This window comes from Festucalex cinctus, unplaced genomic scaffold (assembly GCF_051991245.1).
Source record: "Festucalex cinctus isolate MCC-2025b unplaced genomic scaffold, RoL_Fcin_1.0 HiC_scaffold_26, whole genome shotgun sequence".
In the NCBI taxonomy this organism is placed as follows: Eukaryota; Metazoa; Chordata; class Actinopteri; order Syngnathiformes; family Syngnathidae; genus Festucalex; species Festucalex cinctus.
This window is the reverse complement of record NW_027520273.1, coordinates 496971-519828: the sequence shown is the minus strand read 5'-3', so window position 1 is coordinate 519828 and position 22858 is coordinate 496971. Positions and strand designations below refer to the sequence as shown.

General features: G+C 53.8%; 2 protein-coding genes across 3 annotated transcripts; one reads left to right on the top strand and one right to left on the bottom strand.

Annotated features, from left to right (window-relative positions):
• Positions 1-4913: 4913 nt before the first annotated feature.
• On the top strand, positions 4914-6226 carry LOC144011101 (uncharacterized). Of its 2 annotated transcripts, none has more exons than XM_077511561.1 (4): positions 4914-4981; positions 5072-5329; positions 5416-5599; positions 5713-6226. In XM_077511561.1, the coding sequence occupies exons 1-4, from the start codon at positions 4919-4921 to the stop codon at positions 6057-6059; spliced, it is 852 nt and encodes a 283-aa protein (XP_077367687.1). In that variant the 5' UTR covers positions 4914-4918; the 3' UTR covers positions 6060-6226. The 2 variants fall into 2 exon arrangements, with proteins under 2 accessions (XP_077367687.1, XP_077367686.1); XM_077511560.1 differs by having other exon boundaries at positions 5710-6226.
• A 10921-nt stretch (positions 6227-17147) lies between these two features.
• Positions 17148-21471, bottom strand: LOC144011099 (uncharacterized). Its single transcript, XM_077511557.1, has 7 exons — positions 20167-21471; positions 18402-18626; positions 18205-18315; positions 17955-18119; positions 17788-17871; positions 17478-17639; positions 17148-17397 (listed from the first exon to the last, which is right to left on the bottom strand). The coding sequence occupies exons 1-7, from the start codon at positions 20176-20178 to the stop codon at positions 17182-17184; spliced, it is 975 nt and encodes a 324-aa protein (XP_077367683.1). The 5' UTR covers positions 20179-21471; the 3' UTR covers positions 17148-17181.
• Between the last annotated feature and the right edge of the window lie 1387 nt (positions 21472-22858).

Here is a 22858-nt window from a genome sequence, read left to right as displayed (position 1 = left end):
AATGCTTTTTTGGAGCAAAAAAATGCAATTTAAAAATTCAAAAAACTGCAGTTGGCCTACTTGGCCACATGATGGCGCCAAGAGACCGTATAATAATTTTAGCACACAAAATTTGACTTTTCTAACTGAGGGCACAAAAGTTGGAATTGGGGTCCGCTTCCTGGAACTTGACCAAAAGTCCTACATATTGACACAAGATGCTGCCGGCTCAAAAATTCGTTCCAAGTTGGTCTAGAACTTGGAAGGTCAGCCCAATTCCTGGAAAATACAACTTGGTCTATATCTTGGAAGGTCAGACCAATTCCTGGAAAATTACCTTATCCACCATTCACTCATTGCCAACATGAAGGTAAAACTCACCCAGTCTCACAAAATTTGACTTTTCTAACTGAGGGCACAAAAGTTGGAATTGGGGTCCGCTTCCTGGAACTTGACCAAAAGTCCTACATATTGACACAAGATGCTGCCGGCTCAAGAATTCTTTCCAAGTTGCTCTAGAACTTGGAAGGTCAGCCCAATTCCTGGAAAATACAACTTGGTCTATATCTTGGAAGGTCAGCCCAATTCCTGGAAAATTACCTTATCCACCATTCACTCATTGCCACCATGAAGGTAAGACTCACCATGTGTCACGCTCCTGGTTCCACACATTCTATTTCTAAAAATCATTCATATTGACAAATTACTGATCATTTTCACCCGCTTTATCAATTCATGACTTGGGCATTTTCAAGTTCAAAACCCTAACTCTATAAAAGCCCTACATGCTTTTTCGTTTCAAGCTTTGCCACTATGAAGGTAAGACTCATCCTGTTTCATTCTCTTGGTTCCACACATTATATATATATATTTTTTTAATTTTTTAATGATTAATATTGACTAATTACTGCTCATTTTCACCCGCTTTATCAATTCATAACTTGGGCATTTTCAAGCTAAAACCCTAACTCTATAAAAGCCCTACATGCATTTTCGTTTCAAACTTTGCCACTATGAAGGTAAGACTAATCCTGTTTCACTCTCCTGGTTCCACACATTCTAGTTTATTTTTTATTTTTAATGATTAATATTGACAAATTACTGCTCATTTCCACCTGCTTTATTAATGAATGACTCAGGCATTTTCTAACTAAAACCCTAATTCTGTATGTAACGATTCTGGAAGCCAATGTACTCTTCCAGGATATATACATGTAATATTTCAGGATAGAGACATGTTCGCTTCCAGGATATATACATGTAATATTTCAGGATAGAAACATGTCCTCTTCCACGATACAGACTCAATTTGGCACTCCCCAAAAGGGGTGTGTCTTCATTTTTGAACCATCCTATAAGAAGAGGCGGGGGCCCCTTTAACCGTTTTTCTCATTTCCAACTGTGCCACCATGAAGGTAAGACTCAACCTGTGTTGCTCTCCTGGTTCCGTGCATTGTATTTTTAAAAAAATGATTATTATTGACAAATTAGTGTTCATTTTCACCTGCTTCATCAATTAATGACTTGGGCACTTTTTGCTAAAAGCCTGTCTTTTTTTATGTCGCTATCCTGGAAGCCGATGTACTCTTCCAGGAAATATACATGTTATTACATGTAATATTCCAGGAAAAAGACATTTTTACATGTAGTTTTCCAGGAAGGAGACGTGTTAGTACATGAGGTGTGCCTTCAATCTGGAAGCACCCAATTAAACGACGGGCCCCTCTACCTGTGTTCTCATTTCCAAATTTGCCACCATGAAGTTAAAACTAACCCTGTGTCACTCTGCTGGGTCCACGCATTCTAGTTCTTTCTTTAGTTTTTTGTTTTAATTATTAATATTGACAAATTAGTGCTCATTTCCGCCTTCTTTATCAATTAAGGACTTGGGCATTTTCAAGCTAAAAGCCTATCTTTTTTTATGTCACTATTCTGGAAGCCAGTGTACTCTTCCAGGATATATACATGTAGTGTTCCAGGATAGAGACAGAGACATGTCAGTACATGTCCTCTTCCAGAATACAGACTCAATTTGGCACTCCCCAAAAGGGGTGTGTCTTCATTTTTGAACCATCCTATAAGAAGAGGCGGGGGCCCCTTTAACCGTTTTTCTCATTTCCAACTGTGCCACCATGAAGGTAAGACTCAACCTGTGTTGCTCTCCTGGTTCCGTGCATTGTATTTTTTAAAAAATGATTATTATTGACAAATTAGTGCTCATTTTCACCTGCTTCATCAATTAATGACTTGGGCACTTTTTGCTAAAAGCCTATCTTTTTTTATGTCGCTATCCTGGAAGCCGATGTACTCTTCCAGGAAATACACATGTTATTACATGTAATATTCCAGGAAAAAGACATTTTTACATGTAGTTTTCCAGGAAAAATACATTTTTACATGTAGTTTTTCAGGAAGGAGACATGTTACCACACGTACTCTTCCAGGAAATATACATGTTCTTACATGTAATGTTCCAGGAAAGAGGCGATTTAGTACAGGTAGTCTTCCAGGAAAAATACATTTTTACATGTACTCTTCCAGGAAATAGACATTATCAAGCATTGCACTGTCTGTCTTTGCCTGTGATATACTTAACGTATGGAGGTCCAATTCCTGAAAAGTGACCTTACCCATCCAGATTGGCAACAACCTCAATATCCACTACGACGCCACTCAAAGTTTTTCATCTCTTACGGGTAATATGTGGAGCAGCTCTCACCTCAGAGAAGGAATTCAGAAATATGGTAAATCGCTCCCTTCAGACCAGCATGGAGGTCCCATTCCTGGAACTTGACCTCATGAACTTTACTCATGACCATTTGTGAATATTGATCTAGATTAATTTTTATTTTATTTTTTTTAACATTCAAATGGCTTTTTCACCCTAGAGACAATGTCCTCTCTGCAACAAGTCCTATGCCTCCCTGTCCCGCCACGTCAAGGGAGTGCACGGGTACAAGGATGACACAATGAGGCGTCTGTACCTTGCGAAGAAAAACCTCCGCTACAGCGGGAAACTCAGGTGCCCCGTGGAGCATTGCGATTCTAAAGAATTCACGCGACTCGATAAGCACCTCCTTTTGCTCCATGGAGTTGAACCAGTATGTCCACTTTACGCAGCAACTTTGTAAAACACACACTGTAATTTTACTTCATATTCCGTTCAATCTTTGCTTATTATTCTACAGGGAAAGACATTGGCCAAAATTATGGCAAAAGCCAAAAAAGCTGCGATTAAGCGGCAATTGAGGCACATGATAGAAACCGAACAAGGAGAAGCAGAAGCGGTTCAAATTCCCCCAGAACTTCTCGGCACACCACCCCACCGCGAGGAGCTTACCGGGTGCCAGGTGCCACTGACACCAGGGAGGAACCTCTTCATTCCATCCCCCGGGCGAGTGGCGATGGCTCCCACAGAAGCAGCAGGGGATCAAAGTTTAACGTTGACCCATGTGGCCGATGGGTTGGCTTTGGTCAAGGTACAATTGCAAATGCTGCTACAGGAAGTTGAAGGCCTGCAGAACTTGACGCAGACTCTCCTGCATCAAAGAGCTGCTGAAACACCACCTCCAACTCCTGCTACCGATGCACCTGCCGCTCTTGCCGCAGCGCCTGCCCCTGCTGCCACTCCCGTGGCTGCAGCTGATGCCACTCCCGCCGCTGCACCTGCCGCTCCACCTGCTGCCACTCCGGCCGCTGAACCTGCTGCCGCTCCCGCCGCTGCACCCGCCTCTCCCGCCGCTGGACCTGCTGCCGCTCCCGCCGCTGCGCCTGCCTCTCCCGCCGCTGCACCTGCTGCCACTCCCGCCGCTGCCCCTGCTGCCACTCCCGCCGCTGCCCCTGCTGCCACTCCCGCCGCTGCCCCTGCTGCCACTCCCGCCGCTGCACCTGCTGCCACTCCCGCCGCTGCCCCTGCTGCCACTCCCGCCGCTGCACCTGCTGCCACTCCCGCCGCTGCACCTGCTGCCACGCCCGCCGCTGCACCCGCTGCCACTCCCGCCTCGCCATCTGCAACAATTGACGATGCTCCTCCAACCCCGTCCACATCGACAGCCCTCTCCATGTGGAAGATCCAGCCGTGCACCACCCCACTGTGCCGCACACCAAACCTAGGTGAGTATTAGTGGTGTTTACTTACACAAAGATACCGCTCTCCTGTGAAGATGCTACCTGTAATTTTTACTTTTAGAAAACCTTCTCAGAGCATTTACAGAACACCTGACCGGACCCAGCCAGACCTCCCAAGCACGGCGAAATATAAACCAACGGCGATCGTATGCCAAAAGGTTTATTTTGCACATGTCTGGGGTGGAGGCCGGCTCCGACATCAATAAGGGCCTCCAGTTCCTGCACGACACGAACAGGCTTCATGAGTATGTAGCTCTGCTTTGTTCTCTACAAATCCAAGTCATTGCATTCATTTCTGTATTAACACTGCTTATCCTTTCCATCGTTTGCTCTTCAGTTTTCTCAAGAAACTTCAAGAAACCCTCAAACCCACGAGCCAAAAGCACGTTATTGTTGACGTCGAGGCCTTCCTCAACTTTGTTGCAGTGTCGAATTTACCGAAGGTCAGGGCAACAAAACAACATATAAATTATGCTCTGTCGAGGTTGGCCAGCTGGAAGAAGGGGCTGGGGGCAGCCATCGTCAAACAGAGGCTCGAGTACAAGAGAGCTAAGAAAGGTTAGTTTCTGTAAAAACAGGTTACTCTTTCACTTAAAGCCTGATGTCGCTGAGTAATTGGCCCAATTTTTCTACAGACAAACTGGTGAGCTCGAGGAACATGCTCATGTTCGTTAAAAGGGCTCCGAGCGAGGCGAAGGCGGCCATAAATGAGCTGGCCAAAGGGTTGCACAACACCGCCGCTCTTCAATACTGCACAGGGCTGCTGGTGGGAGTGATGGCAATCATGTCGGGGCACCGCAAGTGCGTCTTCATGTCCATCAAGCCAGAGAACATCCTGGAAGCAGAACTGTACAAGGGCACCTTCATCATCAGGGTAAGTGTTAACGACGGAGATTTTCAAGTTGTCATAGAAATCGATTGGCACCGCATAACATTTTCTTCTACATTGGACTTTCACACGCAGGTACCGGATCACAAGACGGCCCAATCCTTTGGGCCGGCTATGGTGACGGTCAACCAGGTCACCATGCACTGTCTGCTGAAGCTGGAGAAATTGAGGCCGCATCTTCGCGGCTTCCACAAAAATCCACAAACCTTCTTTTTTAACACACAAGGCAGCGAGTGTGTTAAAATGGGGGAGTATTTCACGAAGGCGTGGCGTCAAATGGGGCTGCCCGGTAAACCCAACCTCCGGGATATACGGACGGCCATTGCAACATGGGTGTGTGACTTTGATTCATATTGCTACTTCCGTACTCAGAACGGGATTCTTGTCATTGTTGAATATTTTCACCTACTCTCCTACAGGCTGGTCGCAGTCTCGCCGAGCCCGAGACGAAGCGAATCAACAAAAGCATGTGCCACGACCCCAAAACCGCCCAAAAGTTTTACATGCTGGGGTCGGAGGCATCTGCGCAAGAAAGCCACCAAATCCGCATGTCCATCCTGCGCTCTCTGGTCAAATCCTCCAGCAAAACAAAGAGAGGACAATGTAAGTCTTTCACAATCAATCATGATAGACCTTTATTTGCATTAGTCCTTTCATTGCATGTTAATACTTGCTAGCAAAAAAAATGACTCTTTTTCTTTCAAAATCATTAGCAGCAGAAGGCCAGGAGGGCGCAGGCCAGGACAAGGACGAGGACGACGAGGACGACGAGGACGACGACGAGGACGATGAGGATGACGAGGACGATGGCAGCGAGGATGACAAGAATGATGACGACGACGAGGATGACGACGACGATGACACCGATGATGACACTGGCGCCTCCGAGGGGGACAAAACCAGTACGGATGAGGAGGGGACAAACGATGATACCAGCACCTCCTATGAGGATGGCGATAGCCAAAATGGGAGCACAACAGACTTGGAAGGCGGAGAAATGGAAACCCAAACAGAGAATAAAGAAAGAGCGACTGCTGAAATTGCCATGGACATTGACACTTAACACAGAGAAATTGCTGTAAATATGTTAATACAACTTCTTGAATATATGTTTAGATTTCTTGTTTGGTTTGTTTATCTGTTTTAAATTAAAAACAAGAAAATCCTGTCTAAATTACTGTAAATATGTTGTTATAACTTAGATTGTTACTGTATATATGTTTATATTTCTTGTTTGGCTTGTTTATCTGTTTAAAATTAAAAACAGAAAATCCTGTGTAAATTACTGTACATATGTTGTTATAACTGAGATTGTTGTTGTATAAAGGTTTATATTTCTTGTTTGGCTTGTTTATCTGTTGCCTTGAGAGCAAAGTTGACCAATCGCTAGTTTATTTCTTTAAAAATTGCGCTTGGGATCCGCTCCGCACAGTTCCTGGAACTGGACCTTGGTTGGGGGTCCAATTCCAGGAACTGGGCGGAGGCCGGCCACGGAACCAGCGACCCCGCGAGCCGCAATCCCGGGGGGGGCTAGCTCCGCTTGGGACCCGCTCCGCCCAATTCCTGGAACTGACCCTTGGTTCAGGGTCAGATTCCAGGAATTGGGCGTAGACGGGTGAATGACCCAGCGGATCGGCGAGCCTCAATCCCGGTGTTCTCGGCCCCGCTTCGCGGAGCCTCGCGGGGGCTAGCTCCGCTTGGGACCCGCTCCGCCCAATTCCAGGAACTGCGCCAGGTCGAGCCCATCGGTAGCATTCCTGGAAGTTGACCTCGCTCCAGGTTGAATTCCTGGAATTCGACCGAAGGGGAGCTGGACCCACCAAACCCGGGACCAACCATGCCGGTGTTCTCGGCCCCGCTCCGCGGGGCCTCGGTGCGCTTGGGGCCCACTGCGCGGGCCAGGTCGAGCCCATCGGTAGCATTCCTGGAAGTTGACCTCGCTCCAGGTTGAATTCCTGGAATTCGACCGAAGGGGAGCTGGACCCACCAAACCCGGGACGAACCATGCCGGTGTTCTCGGCCCCGCTCCGCGGGGCCTCGGTGCGCTTGGGGCCCGCTTCGCGGGCCGGGTTTAGCCCATCGGTCGGAATCCTGGAAATGGACCTTGGATGGGGTCGAATTCCTGGAAATCGACTCAAGCCGGGAACCGAACCTCCCTCCCCGGGTGGTACCATGGCGGTACTCGGCCCCGCTTCGCGGGGCCTCGGTGCGCTTGGGGCCCGCTGCGCGGGCCAGGTTTAGCCCATCGGTCGAAATCCTGGAAATCGACCTTGGATGGGGTCGAATTCCTGGAAATCGACTCAAGCCGGGAACCGAACCTCCCTCCCCGGGTGCTACCATGGCGGTGTTCTCGGCCCCGCTTCGCGGGGCCTCGGTGCGCTTGGGGCCCGCTTCGCGGGCCAGGTTTAGCCCATCGGTCGAAATCCTGGAAATGGACCTTGGATGGGGTCGAATTCCTGGAAATCGACTCAAGCCGGGAACCGAACCTCCCTCCCCGGGTGCTACCATGGCGGTACTCGGCCCCGCTTCGCGGGGCCTCGGTGCGCTTGGGGCCCGCTGCGCGGGCCAGGTTTAGCCCATCGGTCGAAATCCTGGAAATCGACCTTGGATGGGGTCGAATTCCTGGAAATCGACTCAAGCCGGGAACCGAACCTCCCTCCCCGGGTGGTACCATGGCGGTGTTCTCGGCCCCGCTTCGCGGGGCCTCGGTGCGCTTGGGGCCCGCTTCGCGGGCCAGGTTTAGCCCATCGGTCGAAATCCTGGAAATGGACCTTGGATGGGGTCGAATTCCTGGAAATCGACTCAAGCCGGGAACCGAACCTCCCTCCCCGGGTGGTACCATGGCGGTGTTCTCGGCCCCGCTTCGCGGGGCCTCGGTGTGCTTGGGGCCCGCTTCGCGGGCCAGGTTTAGCCCATCGGTCGAAATCCTGGAAATGGACCTTGGATGGGGTCGAATTCCTGGAAATCGACTCAAGCCGGGAACCGAACCTCCCTCCCCGGGTGCTACCATGGCGGTACTCGGCCCCGCTTCGCGGGGCCTCGGTGCGCTTGGGGCCCGCTGCGCGGGCCAGGTTTAGCCCATCGGTCGAAATCCTGGAAATCGACCTTTGATGGGGTCGAATTCCTGGAAATCGACTCAAGCCGGGAACCGAACCTCCCTCCCCGGGTGCTACCATGGCGGTACTCGGCCCCGCTTCGCGGGGCCTCGGTGCGCTTGGGGCCCGCTGCGCGGGCCAGGTTTAGCCCATCGGTCGAAATCCTGGAAATCGACCCTGGATGTGTCGAATTCCTGGAAATCGACTCAAGCCGGGAACCGAACCTCCCTCCCCGGGTGGTACCATGGCGGTGTTCTCGGCCCCGCTCCGCGGGGCCTCGGTGCGCTTGGGGCCCGCTGCGCGGGCCAGGTTTAGCCCATCGGTCGAAATCCTGGAAATCGACCTTGGATGGGGTCGAATTCCTGGAAATCGACTCAAGCCGGGAACCGAACCTCCCTCCCCGGGTGCTACCATGGCGGTACTCGGCCCCGCTTCGCGGGGCCTCGGTGCGCTTGGGGCCCGCTGCGCGGGCCGGGTTTAGCCCATCGGTCGAAATCCTGGAAATGGACCTTGGATGGGGTCGAATTCCTGGAAATCGACTCAAGCCGGGAACCGAACCTCCCTCCCCGGGTGCTACCATGGCGGTACTCGGCCCCGCTTCGCGGGGCCTCGGTGCGCTTGGGGCCCGCTGCGCGGGCCAGGTTTAGCCCATCGGTCGAAATCCTGGAAATGGACCTTGGATGGGGTCGAATTCCTGGAAATCGACTCAAGCCGGGAACCGAACCTCCCTCCCCGGGTGCTACCATGGCGGTGTTCCCGGCCCCGCTCCGCGGGGCCTCGGTGCGCTTGGGGCCCGCTTCGCGGGCCAGGTTTAGCCCATCGGTCGAAATCCTGGAAATGGACCTTGGATGGGGTCGAATTCCTGGAAATCGACTCAAGCCGGGAACCGAACCTCCCTCCCCGGGTGCTACCATGGCGGTACTCGGCCCCGCTTCGCGGGGCCTCGGTGCGCTTGGGGCCCGCTGCGCGGGCCAGGTTTAGCCCATCGGTCGAAATCCTGGAAATCGACCTTGGATGGGGTCGAATTCCTGGAAATCGACTCAAGCCGGGAACCGAACCTCCCTCCCCGGGTGCTACCATGGCGGTGTTCTCGGCCCCGCTTCGCGGGGCCTCGGTGCGCTTGGGGCCCGCTTCGCGGGCCGGGTTTAGCCCATCGGTCGAAATCCTGGAAATCGACCCTGGATGTGTCGAATTCCTGGAAATCGACTCAAGCCGGAAACGGAACCTCCCTCCCCGGGTGCTACCATGGCGGTGTTCTCGGCCCCGCTTCGCGGGGCCTCGGTGCGCTTGGGGCCCGCTTCGCGGGCCGGGTTTAGCCCATCGGTCGAAATCCTGGAAATCGACCCTGGATGTGTCGAATTCCTGGAAATCGACTCAAGCCGGAAACGGAGCCTCCCTCCCCGGGTGCTACCATGGCGGTGTTCTCGGCCCCGCTTCGCGGGGCCTCGGTGCGCTTGGGGCCCGCTTCGCGGGCCGGGTTTAGCCCATCGGTCGAAATCCTGGAAATCGACCCTGGATGTGTCGAATTCCTGGAAATCGACTCAAGCCGGAAACGGAACCTCCCTCCCCGGGTGCTACCATGGCGGTGTTCTCGGCCCCGCTTCGCGGGGCCTCGGTGCGCTTGGGGCCCGCTGCGCGGCCCAGGTTTAGCCCATCGGTCGAAATCCTGGAAATCGACCCTGGATGTGTCGAATTCCTGGAAATCGACTCAAGCCGGAAACGGAACCTCCCTCCCCGGGTGCTACCATGGCGGTGTTCTCGGCCCCGCTTCGCGGGGCCTCGGTGCGCTTGGGGCCCGCTTCGCGGGCCGGGTTTAGCCCATCGGTCGAAATCCTGGAAATCGACCCTGGATGTGTCGAATTCCTGGAAATCGACTCAAGCCGGAAACGGAACCTCCCTCCCCGGGTGCTACCATGGCGGTGTTCTCGGCCCCGCTTCGCGGGGCCTCGGTGCGCTTGGGGCCCGCTTCGCGGGCCGGGTTTAGCCCATCGGTCGAAATCCTGGAAATCGACCTTGGATGTGTCGAATTCCTGGAAATCGACTCAAGCCGGAAACGGAACCTCCCTCCCCGGGTGCTACCATGGCGGTGTTCTCGGCCCCGCTTCGCGGGGCCTCGGTGCGCTTGGGGCCCGCTTCGCGGGCCGGGTTTAGCCCATCGGTCGAAATCCTGGAAATCGACCCTGGATGTGTCGAATTCCTGGAAATCGACTCAAGCCGGAAACGGAACCTCCCTCCCCGGGTGCTACCATGGCGGTGTTCTCGGCCCCGCTTCGCGGGGCCTCGGTGCGCTTGGGGCCCGCTGCGCGGGCCAGGTTTAGCCCATCGGTCGAAATCCTGGAAATCGACCTTGGATGTGGTCGAATTCCTGGAAATCGACTCAAGCCGGGAACCGAACCTCCCTCCCCGGGTGCTACCATGGCGGTGTTCTCGGCCCCGCTTCGCGGGGCCTCGGTGTGCTTGGGGCCCGCTTCGCGGGCCAGGTTTAGCCCATCGGTCGAAATCCTGGAAATCGACCTTGGATGGGGTCGAATTCCTGGAAATCGACTCAAGCCGGGAACCGAACCTCCCTCCCCGGGTGCTACCATGGCGGTACTCGGCCCCGCTTCGCGGGGCCTCGGTGCGCTTGGGGCCCGCTGCGCGGGCCAGGTTTAGCCCATCGGTCGAAATCCTGGAAATGGACCTTGGATGGGGTCGAATTCCTGGAAATCGACTCAAGCCGGGAACCGAACCTCCCTCCCCGGGTGCTACCATGGCGGTACTGGGCCCTGCTTCGCGGGGCCTCGGTGCGCTTGGGGCCCGCTGCGCGGGCCAGGTTTAGCCCATCGGTCGAAATCCTGGAAATCGACCTTGGATGGGGTCGAATTCCTGGAAATCGACTCAAGCCGGGAACCGAACCTCCCTCCCCGGGTGCTACCATGGCGGTACTCGGCCCCGCTTCGCGGGGCCTCGGTGCGCTTGGGGCCCGCTTCGCGGGCCAGGTTTAGCCCATCGGTCGAAATCCGGGAAATCGACCCTGGATGTGTCGAATTCCTGGAAATCGACTCAAGCCGGAAACCGAACCTCCCTCCCCGGGTGCTACCATGGCGGTGTTCTTGGCCCCGCTTTGCGGGGCCTCGGTGCGCTTGGGGCCCGCTGCGCGGGCCGGGTTTAGCCCATCGGTCGAAATCCTGGAAATGGACCTTGGATGGGGTCGAATTCCTGGAAATCGACTCAAGCCGGGAACCGAACCTCCCTCCCCGGGTGGCACCATGGCGGTGTTCTCGGCCCCGCTTCGCGGGGCCTCGGTGCGCTTGGGGCCCGCTGCGCGGGCCAGGTTTAGCCCATCGGTCGAAATCCTGGAAATGGACGTTGGATGATGTCGAATTCCTGGAAATCGACTCAAGCCGGGAACCGAACCTCCCTCCCCGGGTGGTACCATGGCGGTGTTCTCGGCCCCGCTCCGCGGGGCCTCGGTGCGCTTGGGGCCCGCTTCGCGGGCCAGGTTTAGCCCATCGGTCGAAATCCTGGAAATCGACCTTGGATGATGTCGAATTCCTGGAAATCGACTCAAGCCGGGAACGGAACCTCCCTCCCCGGGTGGTACCATGGCGGTGTTCTCGGCCCCGCTTCGCGGGGCCTCGGTGCGCTTGGGGCCCGCTTCGCGGGCCGGGTTTAGCCCATCGGTCGAAATCCTGGAAATCGACCTTGGATGTGTCGAATTCCTGGAAATCGACTCAAGCCGGAAACGGAACCTCCCTCCCCGGGTGCTACCATGGCGGTGTTCTCGGCCCCGCTTCGCGGGGCCTCGGTGCGCTTGGGGCCCGCTTCGCGGGCCGGGTTTAGCCCATCGGTCGAAATCCTGGAAATCGACCTTGGATGTGTCGAATTCCTGGAAATCGACTCAAGCCGGAAACGGAACCTCCCTCCCCGGGTGCTACCATGGCGGTGTTCTCGGCCCCGCTTCGCGGGGCCTCGGTGCGCTTGGGGCCCGCTTTGCGGGCCGGGTTTAGCCCATCGGTCGAAATCCTGGAAATCGACCTTGGATGTGTCGAATTCCTGGAAATCGACTCAAGCCGGAAACGGAACCTCCCTCCCCGGGTGCTACCATGGCGGTGTTCTCGGCCCCGCTTCGCGGGGCCTCGGTGCGCTTGGGGCCCGCTTCGCGGGCCGGGTTTAGCCCATCGGTCGAAATCCTGGAAATCGACCCTGGATGTGTCGAATTCCTGGAAATCGACTCAAGCCGGAAACGGAACCTCCCTCCCCGGGTGCTACCATGGCGGTGTTCTCGGCCCCGCTTCGCGGGGCCTCGGTGCGCTTGGGGCCCGCTTCGCGGGCCGGGTTTAGCCCATCGGTCGAAATCCTGGAAATCGACCTTGGATGTGTCGAATTCCTGGAAATCGACTCAAGCCGGAAACGGAACCTCCCTCCCCGGGTGCTACCATGGCGGTGTTCTCGGCCCCGCTTCGCGGGGCCTCGGTGCGCTTGGGGCCCGCTTCGCGGGCCGGGTTTAGCCCATCGGTCGAAATCCTGGAAATCGACCTTGGATGTGTCGAATTCCTGGAAATCGACTCAAGCCGGAAACGGAACCTCCCTCCCCGGGTGCTACCATGGCGGTGTTCTCGGCCCCGCTTCGCGGGGCCTCGGTGCGCTTGGGGCCCGCTTTGCGGGCCGGGTTTAGCCCATCGGTCGAAATCCTGGAAATCGACCTTGGATGTGTCGAATTCCTGGAAATCGACTCAAGCCGGAAACGGAACCTCCCTCCTCTGGTGCTACCATGGCGGTGTTCTCGGCCCCGCTTCGCGGGGCCTCGGTGCGCTTGGGGCCCGCTTCGCGGGCCGGGTTTAGCCCATCGGTCGAAATCCTGGAAATCGACCTTGGATGTGTCGAATTCCTGGAAATCGACTCAAGCCGGAAACGGAACCTCCCTCCCCGGGTGCTACCATGGCGGTGTTCTCGGCCCCGCTTCGCGGGGCCTCGGTGCGCTTGGGGCCCGCTTCGCGGGCCGGGTTTAGCCCATCGGTCGAAATCCTGGAAATCGACCCTGGATGTGTCGAATTCCTGGAAATCGACTCAAGCCGGAAACGGAACCTCCCTCCCCGGGTGCTACCATGGCGGTGTTCTCGGCCCCGCTTCGCGGGGCCTCGGTGCGCTTGGGGCCCGCTGCGCGGGCCAGGTTTAGCCCATCGGTCGAAATCCTGGAAATCGACCCTGGATGTGTCGAATTCCTGGAAATCGACTCAAGCCGGAAACGGAACCTCCCTCCCCGGGTGCTACCATGGCGGTGTTCTCGGCCCCGCTTCGCGGGGCCTCGGTGCGCTTGGGGCCCGCTTCGCGGGCCAGGTTTAGTCCATCGGTCGAAATCCTGGAAATCGACCTTGGATGTGTCGAATTCCTGGAAATCGACTCAAGCCGGAAACGGAACCTCCCTCCCCGGGTGCTACCATGGCGGTGTTCTCGGCCCCGCTTCGCGGGGCCTCGGTGCGCTTGGGGCCCGCTTCGCGGGCCGGGTTTAGCCCATCGGTCGAAATCCTGGAAATCGACCCTGGATGTGTCGAATTCCTGGAAATCAACTCAAGCCGGAAACGGAACCTCCCTCCCCGGGTGCTACCATGGCGGTGTTCTCGGCCCCGCTTCGCGGGGCCTCGGTGCGCTTGGGGCCCGCTGCGCGGCCCAGGTTTAGCCCATCGGTCGAAATCCTGGAAATCGACCCTGGATGTGTCGAATTCCTGGAAATCGACTCAAGCCGGAAACGGAACCTCCCTCCCCGGGTGCTACCATGGCGGTGTTCTCGGCCCCGCTTCGCGGGGCCTCGGTGCGCTTGGGGCCCGCTTCGCGGGCCAGGTTTAGCCCATCGGTCGAAATCCTGGAAATCGACCTTGGATGTGTCGAATTCCTGGAAATCGACTCAAGCCGGAAACGGAACCTCCCTCCCCGGGTGCTACCATGGCGGTGTTCTCGGCCCCGCTTCGCGGGGCCTCGGTGCGCTTGGGGCCCGCTTCGCGGGCCGGGTTTAGCCCATCGGTCGAAATCCTGGAAATCGACCCTGGATGTGTCGAATTCCTGGAAATCGACTCAAGCCGGAAACGGAACCTCCCTCCCCGGGTGCTACCATGGCGGTGTTCTCGGCCCCGCTTCGCGGGGCCTCGGTGCGCTTGGGGCCCGCTGCGCGGGCCAGGTTTAGCCCATCGGTCGAAATCCTGGAAATCGACCTCGGTCCAGGTTGAATTCCTGGAATTGGACTTCGGGGGTCAGGTTTAGCCCATCGGTCGCATTCCTGGAATTCGACCTCGGTCCTCCAGGTTGAATTCCTGGAATTCGACCTAGCGGGCAGGTTAACCGATCGGTAGGAATCCTGGAAATGAACCCCGGTTGTTTGGGGTTGGTTTCCTGGAAATCGACTTCGGGGGTTAGGTTAGCCCATCGGTAGAAATCCTGGAAATGAACCTCGGTTGGTTCGGGGTTGAATTCCTGGAAATCGACTCAAGCCAGGGACGGAATCGGAACCACCCACCCCGGGCCGGTGCTCTCGGCCCGGCTTCGCGGAGCAGGTTTAGCCCATCGGTAGGAATCCTGGAACTGGACCTTGGATGATTGGGGTCGAATTCCTGGAAATCGACTCAAGCCAGGGACGGAATCGGAACCACCCACCCCGGGCCGGTGCTCTCGGCCCGGCTTCGCAGAGCAGGTTTAGCCCATCGGTAGGAATCCTGGAACTGGACCTTGGGTGGTGGTTGGGGTTAAATTCCTGGAAATCGACTTCGGGGGTTAGGTTAGCCCATCGGTAGAAATCCTGGAAATGAACCTCGGTTGGTTCGGGGTTGAATTCCTGGAAATCGACTCAAGCCGGGGACGGAATCGGAACCACCCACCCCGGGCCGGTGCTCTCGGCCCGGCTTCGCGGGGCAGGTTTAGCCCATCGGTAGCATTCCTGGAAATCGACTTCGAACCACCCCCCCGGGCCGGTGCTCTCGGCCCGGCTTCGCGGGGCAGGTTTAGCCCATCGGTAGCATTCCTGGAAATCGACTTCGAACCACCCCCCCGGGCCGGTGCTCTCGGCCCGGCTTCGCGGGGCAGGTTTAGCCCATCGGTAGCATTCCTGGAAATCGACTTCGGAGGTCAGGTTTAGCCCATCGGTAGCTTTCATGGAAGTTGACCTCGGTCCTCCAGGTTGAATTCCTGGAATTCGACCTACCTGGCAGGTTAACCGATCGGTAGGAATCCTGGAAATGAACCTCGGTTTTTTTGCGGTTGTTTTCCTGGAAATCGACTTCGGGGGTTAGGTTAGCCCATCGGTAGAAATCCTGGAAATGAACCTCGGTTGGTTCGGGGTTGAATTCCTGGAAATCGACTCAAGCCGGGGACGGAATCGGAACCACCCCCCCCGGGCCGGTGCTCTCGGCCCGGCTTCGCGGGGCAGGTTTAGCCCATCGGTAGCATTCCTGGAAATCGACTTCGAACCACCCCCCCGGGCCGGTGCTCTCGGCCCGGCTTCGCGGGGCAGGTTTAGCCCATCGGTAGCATTCCTGGAAATCGACTTCGAACCACCCCCCCGGGCCGGTGCTCTCGGCCCGGCTTCGCGGGGCAGGTTTAGCCCATCGGTAGCATTCCTGGAAATCGACTTCGGAGGTCAGGTTTAGCCCATCGGTAGCTTTCATGGAAGTTGACCTCGGTCCTCCAGGTTGAATTCCTGGAATTCGACCTACCTGGCAGGTTAACCGATCGGTAGGAATCCTGGAAATGAACCTCGGTTTTTTTGCGGTTGTTTTCCTGGAAATCGACTTCGGGGGTTAGGTTAGCCCATCGGTAGAAATCCTGGAAATGAACCTCGGTTGGTTCGGGGTTGAATTCCTGGAAATCGACTCAAGCCGGGGACGGAATCGGAACCACCCACCCCGGGCCGGTGCTCTCGGCCCGGCTTCGCGGGGCAGGTTTAGCCCATCGGTAGCATTCCTGGAAATCGACTTCGAACCACCCCCCCGGGCCGGTGCTCTCGGCCCGGCTTCGCGGGGCAGGTTTAGCCCATCGGTAGCATTCCTGGAAATCGACTTCGAACCACCCCCCCGGGCCGGTGCTCTCGGCCCGGCTTCGCGGGGCAGGTTTAGCCCATCGGTAGCATTCCTGGAAATCGACTTCGGAGGTCAGGTTTAGCCCATCGGTAGCTTTCATGGAAGTTGACCTCGGTCCTCCAGGTTGAATTCCTGGAATTCGACCTACCTGGCAGGTTAACCGATCGGTAGGAATCCTGGAAATGAACCTCGGTTTTTTTACGGTTGTATTCCTGGAAATGGACTTAAGCGGGGGACGGAATCGGAACCACCCACCCCGGGCCCGGTGCTCTCGGCCCGGCTTCGCGGGGCAGGTTTAGCCCATCGGTAGCATTCCTGGAAATGGACTTCGGGGGTCAGGTTTAGCCCATCGGTAGGATTCCAGGAAGTTGACCTCGGTTGAGGTTGAATTCCTGGAATTCGACCTAGCGGGGCAGGTTAGCCGATCGGTAGGAATCCTGGAAATGAACCTCGGTTGGTTGGGGTTGGATTCCTGGAAATGGGCTTGGGGGTCAGGTTAGCCGATCGGTAGGAATCCTGGAACTGGACCTTGTTTGGGGTTGGATTCCTGGAAGTGGACTTCGCGGGGCAGGTTAGCCGATCGGTAGGAATCCTGGAATTGGACCTTGGATGGGGGTTGGATTCCTGGAAATGGACTTAAGCGGGGGACGGAATCGGAACCACCCACCAGGCCGGTGCTCTCAGGTTTAGCCCATCGGTCGGAATCCTGGAACTGGATCTTGGTTGGTTGGGGTTGGATTCCTGGAACTGGACCTGGAACTGGTTGGGGCTCAATTCCTGAAAATGGACTCAGGCCGGGAATGGAACCACCCAGCCCGGGACTCACCATGCCGGTGTTCTCGACGTGTTTGGGGCCCGCTTCGCCGATCGGTAAGAATCCTGGAACTCGACCTTGGTTGGGTTTGGATTCCTCGAAATGGACTTAAGCGGAAAATGGAACCACCGACCCTGACACATTGTGAGAGGCATGCAGCATTGTCTTAAAACATACAATGTAAAAAACCTGGAAGAAGACCCACCAGAACTCCAACATTCCAAATTGACTTTAATTTTCACATCTTTTGATCATCATTCGGATTTGGTTTCTAATGTTCTCAATAGATAGTTCCAGCTCATGGCATAGCTGTCGAAATGCTGGTTGTTCAGCCACGATCTCCCGTATCCTTTTTTTCAGGACCAACTTTTCCTGGATCTCTCTTTCGAAGAGAGTTTTGACCATGGAATAAAATTGTGGTGTGAGTGCGAGTTTTCTTCGTTGACCCTGAAAGACATAAAAATGACAAAGGTTTAATTTTAGGATTTCCACATTAGAGTCACCCTCCGCAGCCCAAGTCTACTTACATTATTATAAAGACTGATTTTTTCTGGAAGGGTTGTTGGCACTGAATTTGGTTCGGGAGATCTCTTTTGCTGTGTTTCGTTCCCTTTTGGATGGACTTTGTCCTTTTTCTTTAACTTGAGCTTCTCCTTCATCTTCTTCTTCTTCTTGCGGGACTTGAGATCCTAAGGACACAGTATGTTATATTTTGGGTTAGGGTTAAGGTTAGGGTTAAGGTTAACCCTAACCCTAACCCCCCCCCCCCCGGGGGTTAAGAAATATTACATGTCGGTGTATTACAATGACAGAATTACTTCCAGGAATTCTACTCACAAAGTTCAAGCGCTGGACATGTTTTTCTCCGAACAAGGCACGTTCCAAAATCTTTTCCTCATCTTCCCAGTCACTGAAGTCAGGCTATAGTACAAAAAGGAAAATAGAAGACATAGCTATGGGTCACAACTTTAACAACAGGAGACATGGGACTTCCTGGATTTCACCTCAGCTTCCCTCAGGTGTACATTCTCCATTTCCATCAACTGGGGAGAAGCTTCCCTTGAAACTTGCTGTCCGTCTCCCACTGTTTTGTCAGATGTGTTCAACTTTTTGCTGCCGTCTTTACTCTTCCTTTCCTTCTTCTTTCCCCCAGGTGAGCCCGTCTGTGTCTGTCACCAGAAAGGAAACAGTCATATTTTGGTGGCATGAAGCAGTGTTGCATTTGATTGGACCACTTCCAGGAATTCTACTCACCAAGTGCAGGGAGGAGACCGTCTGCGTTAAGGGCAGGGAGGCTTCCTGTGTTAAGGGGAAGATGATTTGTTCCATGACGTCCATCTCATCTTCGCTTTCAGTCAGGTACATCTATACAACGACAAAATCCAATTTGGAAGACATGGCAATGGGAGGAAAACTTCCACAATAGTGACATGGGACTTCCTGGATATCACCTCAATTACTCCAATGTGTACAGTTTTTTTCCTGGACTGGGGAGTAGAGACGAGGTCCCCGGGCTCCCTTGAAAGTTGCCATCCAGCCCCCACATTCTGCTCAGACCTGTTCACATCTTTGGTAGTTCTCAGCGGGGAGGCCTGTGTTAATGGCACAGAAGCCTCCTGTGTCAAAGGCTCGAAAGGTTCTTCCGGGAGCTCCTCCTCATTGCAATTCACGTTCACCTATACAACAATAAAAAAACAATGTATAATACATGGGTGTGGGTCATGTCTTCCACAATAGCGACACAGAACTTACTGGGGGCTGGAGTGAGTGCTCCGTAGAATTCCTGGAACTGGACCTTGGTTTGGGGTCAAATTCCAGGAACTGGACTGGGTTTGGGGGTCCAATTCCAGGAACCGGGCATAGGCGAGGCCGGTGTCCTGGCCCCGCTGCGCGGGGCCTCACGGGGGCTAGCTACGCTTGGGTCCCGCTCCGCACAGTTCCGGGAACTGGACTTTGGTTGGGGGTCCAATTCCAGGAACTGGACTTTGGTTGGGGGTCCAATTCCAGGAACTGGACTTTGGTTGGGGGTCCAATTCCAGGAACTGGACTTTGGTTGGGGGTCCAATTCCAGGAACTGGACTTTGGTTGGGGGTCCAATTCCAGGAACCGGGCACGGACGGGGCAACGAAGCAGCCGCCACGCTTCGCGGGGCCTCAAACACGCAAGGGGCCCGCCTCGGAGGCCAGGGAAAAGCTATCGGCTATCGGTAGATTTTCTAGAACTGTACCTTGGTTGTGGATGAATTCTTGGAGCGGGAACTCGCTTGAGATTTGAATTCCTGAAACCGGACTCTTTTCCCCAAAGGCGACGCACATTTCCAGGAACTCACCTCACTCATCCTTGGAACCTGCAGCGGCGCTTTCTTGTGCTTGCCCTCACACTTCGATGCTAATGAATGGGGGTTGGACAAACGCAGGCTTAAATAGTCCGGTGTTGGTGATGTCACGGTACTGCAGCCAATCACCTTCCGATTGGCCAAAGGCACCTCCTCCCCACACACAAACGCTAACAATTAGCCAGTCAAGCGACACCTTGTGGTGAAAGCAAAAACTGCGTGACTCAGAAAAGCTTTCTTGAACAAACAGACTTTATTTTACGATTTTGTAGTGGAAAAGTATGAGTATTACGATGAGGTACATCACTCCAAAGATGCACATAATAAATATGGAGATGAGGCACATTTGCTCTGTAAGCGCCCATCCGCTCTCATAACATGGCCAAGTGAATCTAGATAGAAAAAAAAAATAAAAAAACACTAAACGCAATTCACTGAGTAGTGTTTACAAATATGAACGCATCTTTCTGGGAATTACATGTCATCTTTAAGGAATTACATGTCACCTTTAAGGAATTGCGCGCCATTTTTAAGGAATTGCGCGCCATTTTTAAGGAATTGCACGTCATCTTTAAGGAATTTTACACGTCATCTTTAAGGAATTGCGTGTCATTTTTAAGGAATTGCGTGTCATTTTTAAGGAATTGCATGTCATCTTTAAGGAATTACACGTCATCTTTAAGGAATTTAGGTTGCCATCCTGGATGTAGACATCGCCAACTTACCCTTGACTTGTTTCCATTGCCATGTTCATTTGGGGATCCAGTGTAGTGAGCACAATGCTCGGGATCCATCGTGGAGTTGTCTCATCTGTCCAGAGACCCCATGATTTTTTTTTTTGCAAGTGCACATGCAAAGAAAGCCATTCAAAAATATCATACCTTGCTGGTCATAATCAGGAGGAGGACTTTCCAGATATTGACCCATCCTTTTTTGCGCTTGCTCGCTTGACTTCTGAAGGCGGCACTGACAGCGACTGCTTTTATAGACTCAGCCCAGCCTTGCAACTGGCCATTGACCAATCACTGCGAAGGGGGTGTAACGGTAACGCCCTCCATAAAAAAAAAAAAACCCATCCAAGTCAATTTCCAGGTTTTATACATATAATTCCACAATTTCACCATGGGCAAACCAAACGTCTATTGGCTCAAAAATTACCAGTGGGAAGGGCCATATCTGACCAAAAAACAATCACTGCAATCAGCTGTTGACCAATAGATGGTCACGTCAATTTCCAGGTTGCCTACATATAATTCCACAATTTCAACGCAGTACAATTCATGGAACACAACCCGTCAATTTCCAGGTTGCCTACATATAATTCCACAATTTCAACGCAGTACAATTCATGGAACACGTCCCGTCAATTTCCAGGTTGCCTACATATAATTCCACAATTTCACCATGGGCAAACCAAACGTCGATTGGCTCAAAAATTACTAGTGGGAAGGGCCATATCTGACCAAAAACCAATCACTGCAATCAGCTGTTGACCAATAGACGGTCACGTCAATTTCCAGGTTGCCTACATATAATTCCACAATTTCAACACAGTACAATTCATGGAACACGACCCGTACGATTCATGGAATCCGACCCGTACAGTTCATGGAACACGACCAGTACAATTCCTGGTATTCAACCCCGACCAGTACAATTCCTGGAATCCGACACGTACAGTTCCTGGAATCCGACGCGTACAGTTCCTGGAATCCGACGCGTACAGTTCCTGGAATCCGACGCGTACAGTTCCTGGAATCCGACGCGTACAGTTCATGGAACACGACCAGTACAATTCCTGGTATTCAACCAGTACGATTCCCGGACCCCGACCAGTACAATTCCTGGAATCCGACACGTACAGTTCATGGAATACGACCAGTACAATTCCCGGGCTCCGACACGTACGATTCATGGAATCCGACCCGTACAGTTCCCGGATTCCGACGCGTACAGTTCCCGGAATCCGACACGTACAGTTCATGGAATACGACCAGTACAATTCCCGGGCTCCGACACGTACGATTCATGGAATCGGACCCGTACAGTTCCCGGAATCCGACGCGTACAGTTCCCGGAATCCGACGCGTACAGTTCACGGAATACGACCAGTACAGTTCACGGAACACGACCAGTACAATTCCTGGTATTCAACCAGTACAATTCCTGGTATTCGACCAGTACAATTCCCGGACCCCGACCAGTACAATTCATGGAATACGACCCGTACAGTTCCTGGAATCCGACCAGTACAATTCATGGAATACGACCAGTACAATTCATGGAATACGACCAGTACAATTCATGGAATACGACCCGTACAGTTCCTGGAATCCGACGCGTACAGTTCACGGAACACGACCAGCGCAATTCCCGGTATTCGACCAGTACAATTCCCGGACCCCGACCGGTACAATTCACGGAATTACGACCCGTACAGTTCCCGGAATGCGACGCGTACGATTCACGGAATACGACCCCGCCGTTCCAGAAAACCGACGCGCACGGTTCACGGAACACGACAAGTACAATTCCCGGACACCGACCGGCACGGTTCACGGAATACGACCCGTGCGCGATTCCTGGAATTCGACCGGGCTCACACGCGACACCTGGTGTCCGCTCGCCCGAACCGCACCCGCGTTTTTAAAACGGCCCTTAAAAAATACTTAAACAAAAAACCTTTTCAAACGAAACGCGTCGCCGGCACCTACGAATTTCGCACTATCCGCGGCGATTTTTCCCGTTTCGATTAGCCGACATTTTCACCGGAACCCGGAATCGCGACCTCGCTCCAAACCCGGTTCCAACTGGCGCGCGGGAGTTATGCCCCCGCCATTCAAAGTCAATGGAGCGCGCGTTAGCACAGTGGCTAACTTCCAAGTCGAATTCCAGCTTCCCATAGACCGCCATTCATAAGGCTTCCGCGAAACCGACGTCATTTCCGACTTCGGGGCGTCGGGGTCAGCCCGGCGCCTAACCCTAACCCTAACCCTAACCCTAACCCTAACCCTAACCCTAACCCAAACGTTGTGCACTCAAATCTTTTGCTGTATTTAGTTTATTTTGGCATCCGGATGATGATTCTAGCATGAAATTGCTTGGGCACCTGTTAATTTTTAAGATTTTGACACATTCAGCTCAAATGTACACAATTGCTGATTATGGCTGTCAAATCTAAACCAAACGTTGTGCACTCAAATCTTTTGCTGTATTTAGTTTATTTTGGCATCCGGATGATGATTCTAGCATGAAATTGCTTGGGCACCTGTTAATTTTTAAGATTTTGACACATTCAGCTCAAATGTACAATCATGCGCTAAAAACGCATTTAAAGCAATAAAAAGGTGATTATGGCTGTCAAACCTAAACCAAACGTTGTGCACTCAAATCTTTTGCTGTATTTAGTTTATTTTGGCATCCGGATGATGATTCTAGCATGAAATTGCTTGGGCACCTGTTAATTTTTAAGATTTTGACACATTCAGCTCAAATGTACAATCATGCGCTACAAACGCATTTAAAGCAATAAAAAGGTGATTATGGCTGTCAAACCAAAACCAAACGTTGTGC

Excerpts from the sequence above, each read along its gene's own strand:
- LOC144011101 (XM_077511560.1), top strand. The coding sequence starts at position 4,919 with ATGTCCATCAAGCCAGAGAACATCCTGGAAGCAGAACTGTACAAGGGC. Across the intron at positions 4,982-5,071 it reads AGGGCACCTTCATCATCAGG|GTACCGGATCACAAGACGGC; the intron begins GTAAGTGTTAAC and ends TTTCACACGCAG. Across the intron at positions 5,600-5,709 it reads CAAAACAAAGAGAGGACAAT|CAGCAGAAGGCCAGGAGGGC; the intron begins GTAAGTCTTTCA and ends CAAAATCATTAG.
- LOC144011099 (XM_077511557.1), bottom strand. Across the intron at positions 18,316-18,401 it reads TACACATTGGAGTAATTGAG|ATGTACCTGACTGAAAGCGA; the intron begins GTGATATCCAGG and ends GTCGTTGTATAG. Across the intron at positions 17,872-17,954 it reads TACACCTGAGGGAAGCTGAG|CCTGACTTCAGTGACTGGGA; the intron begins GTGAAATCCAGG and ends TTTGTACTATAG.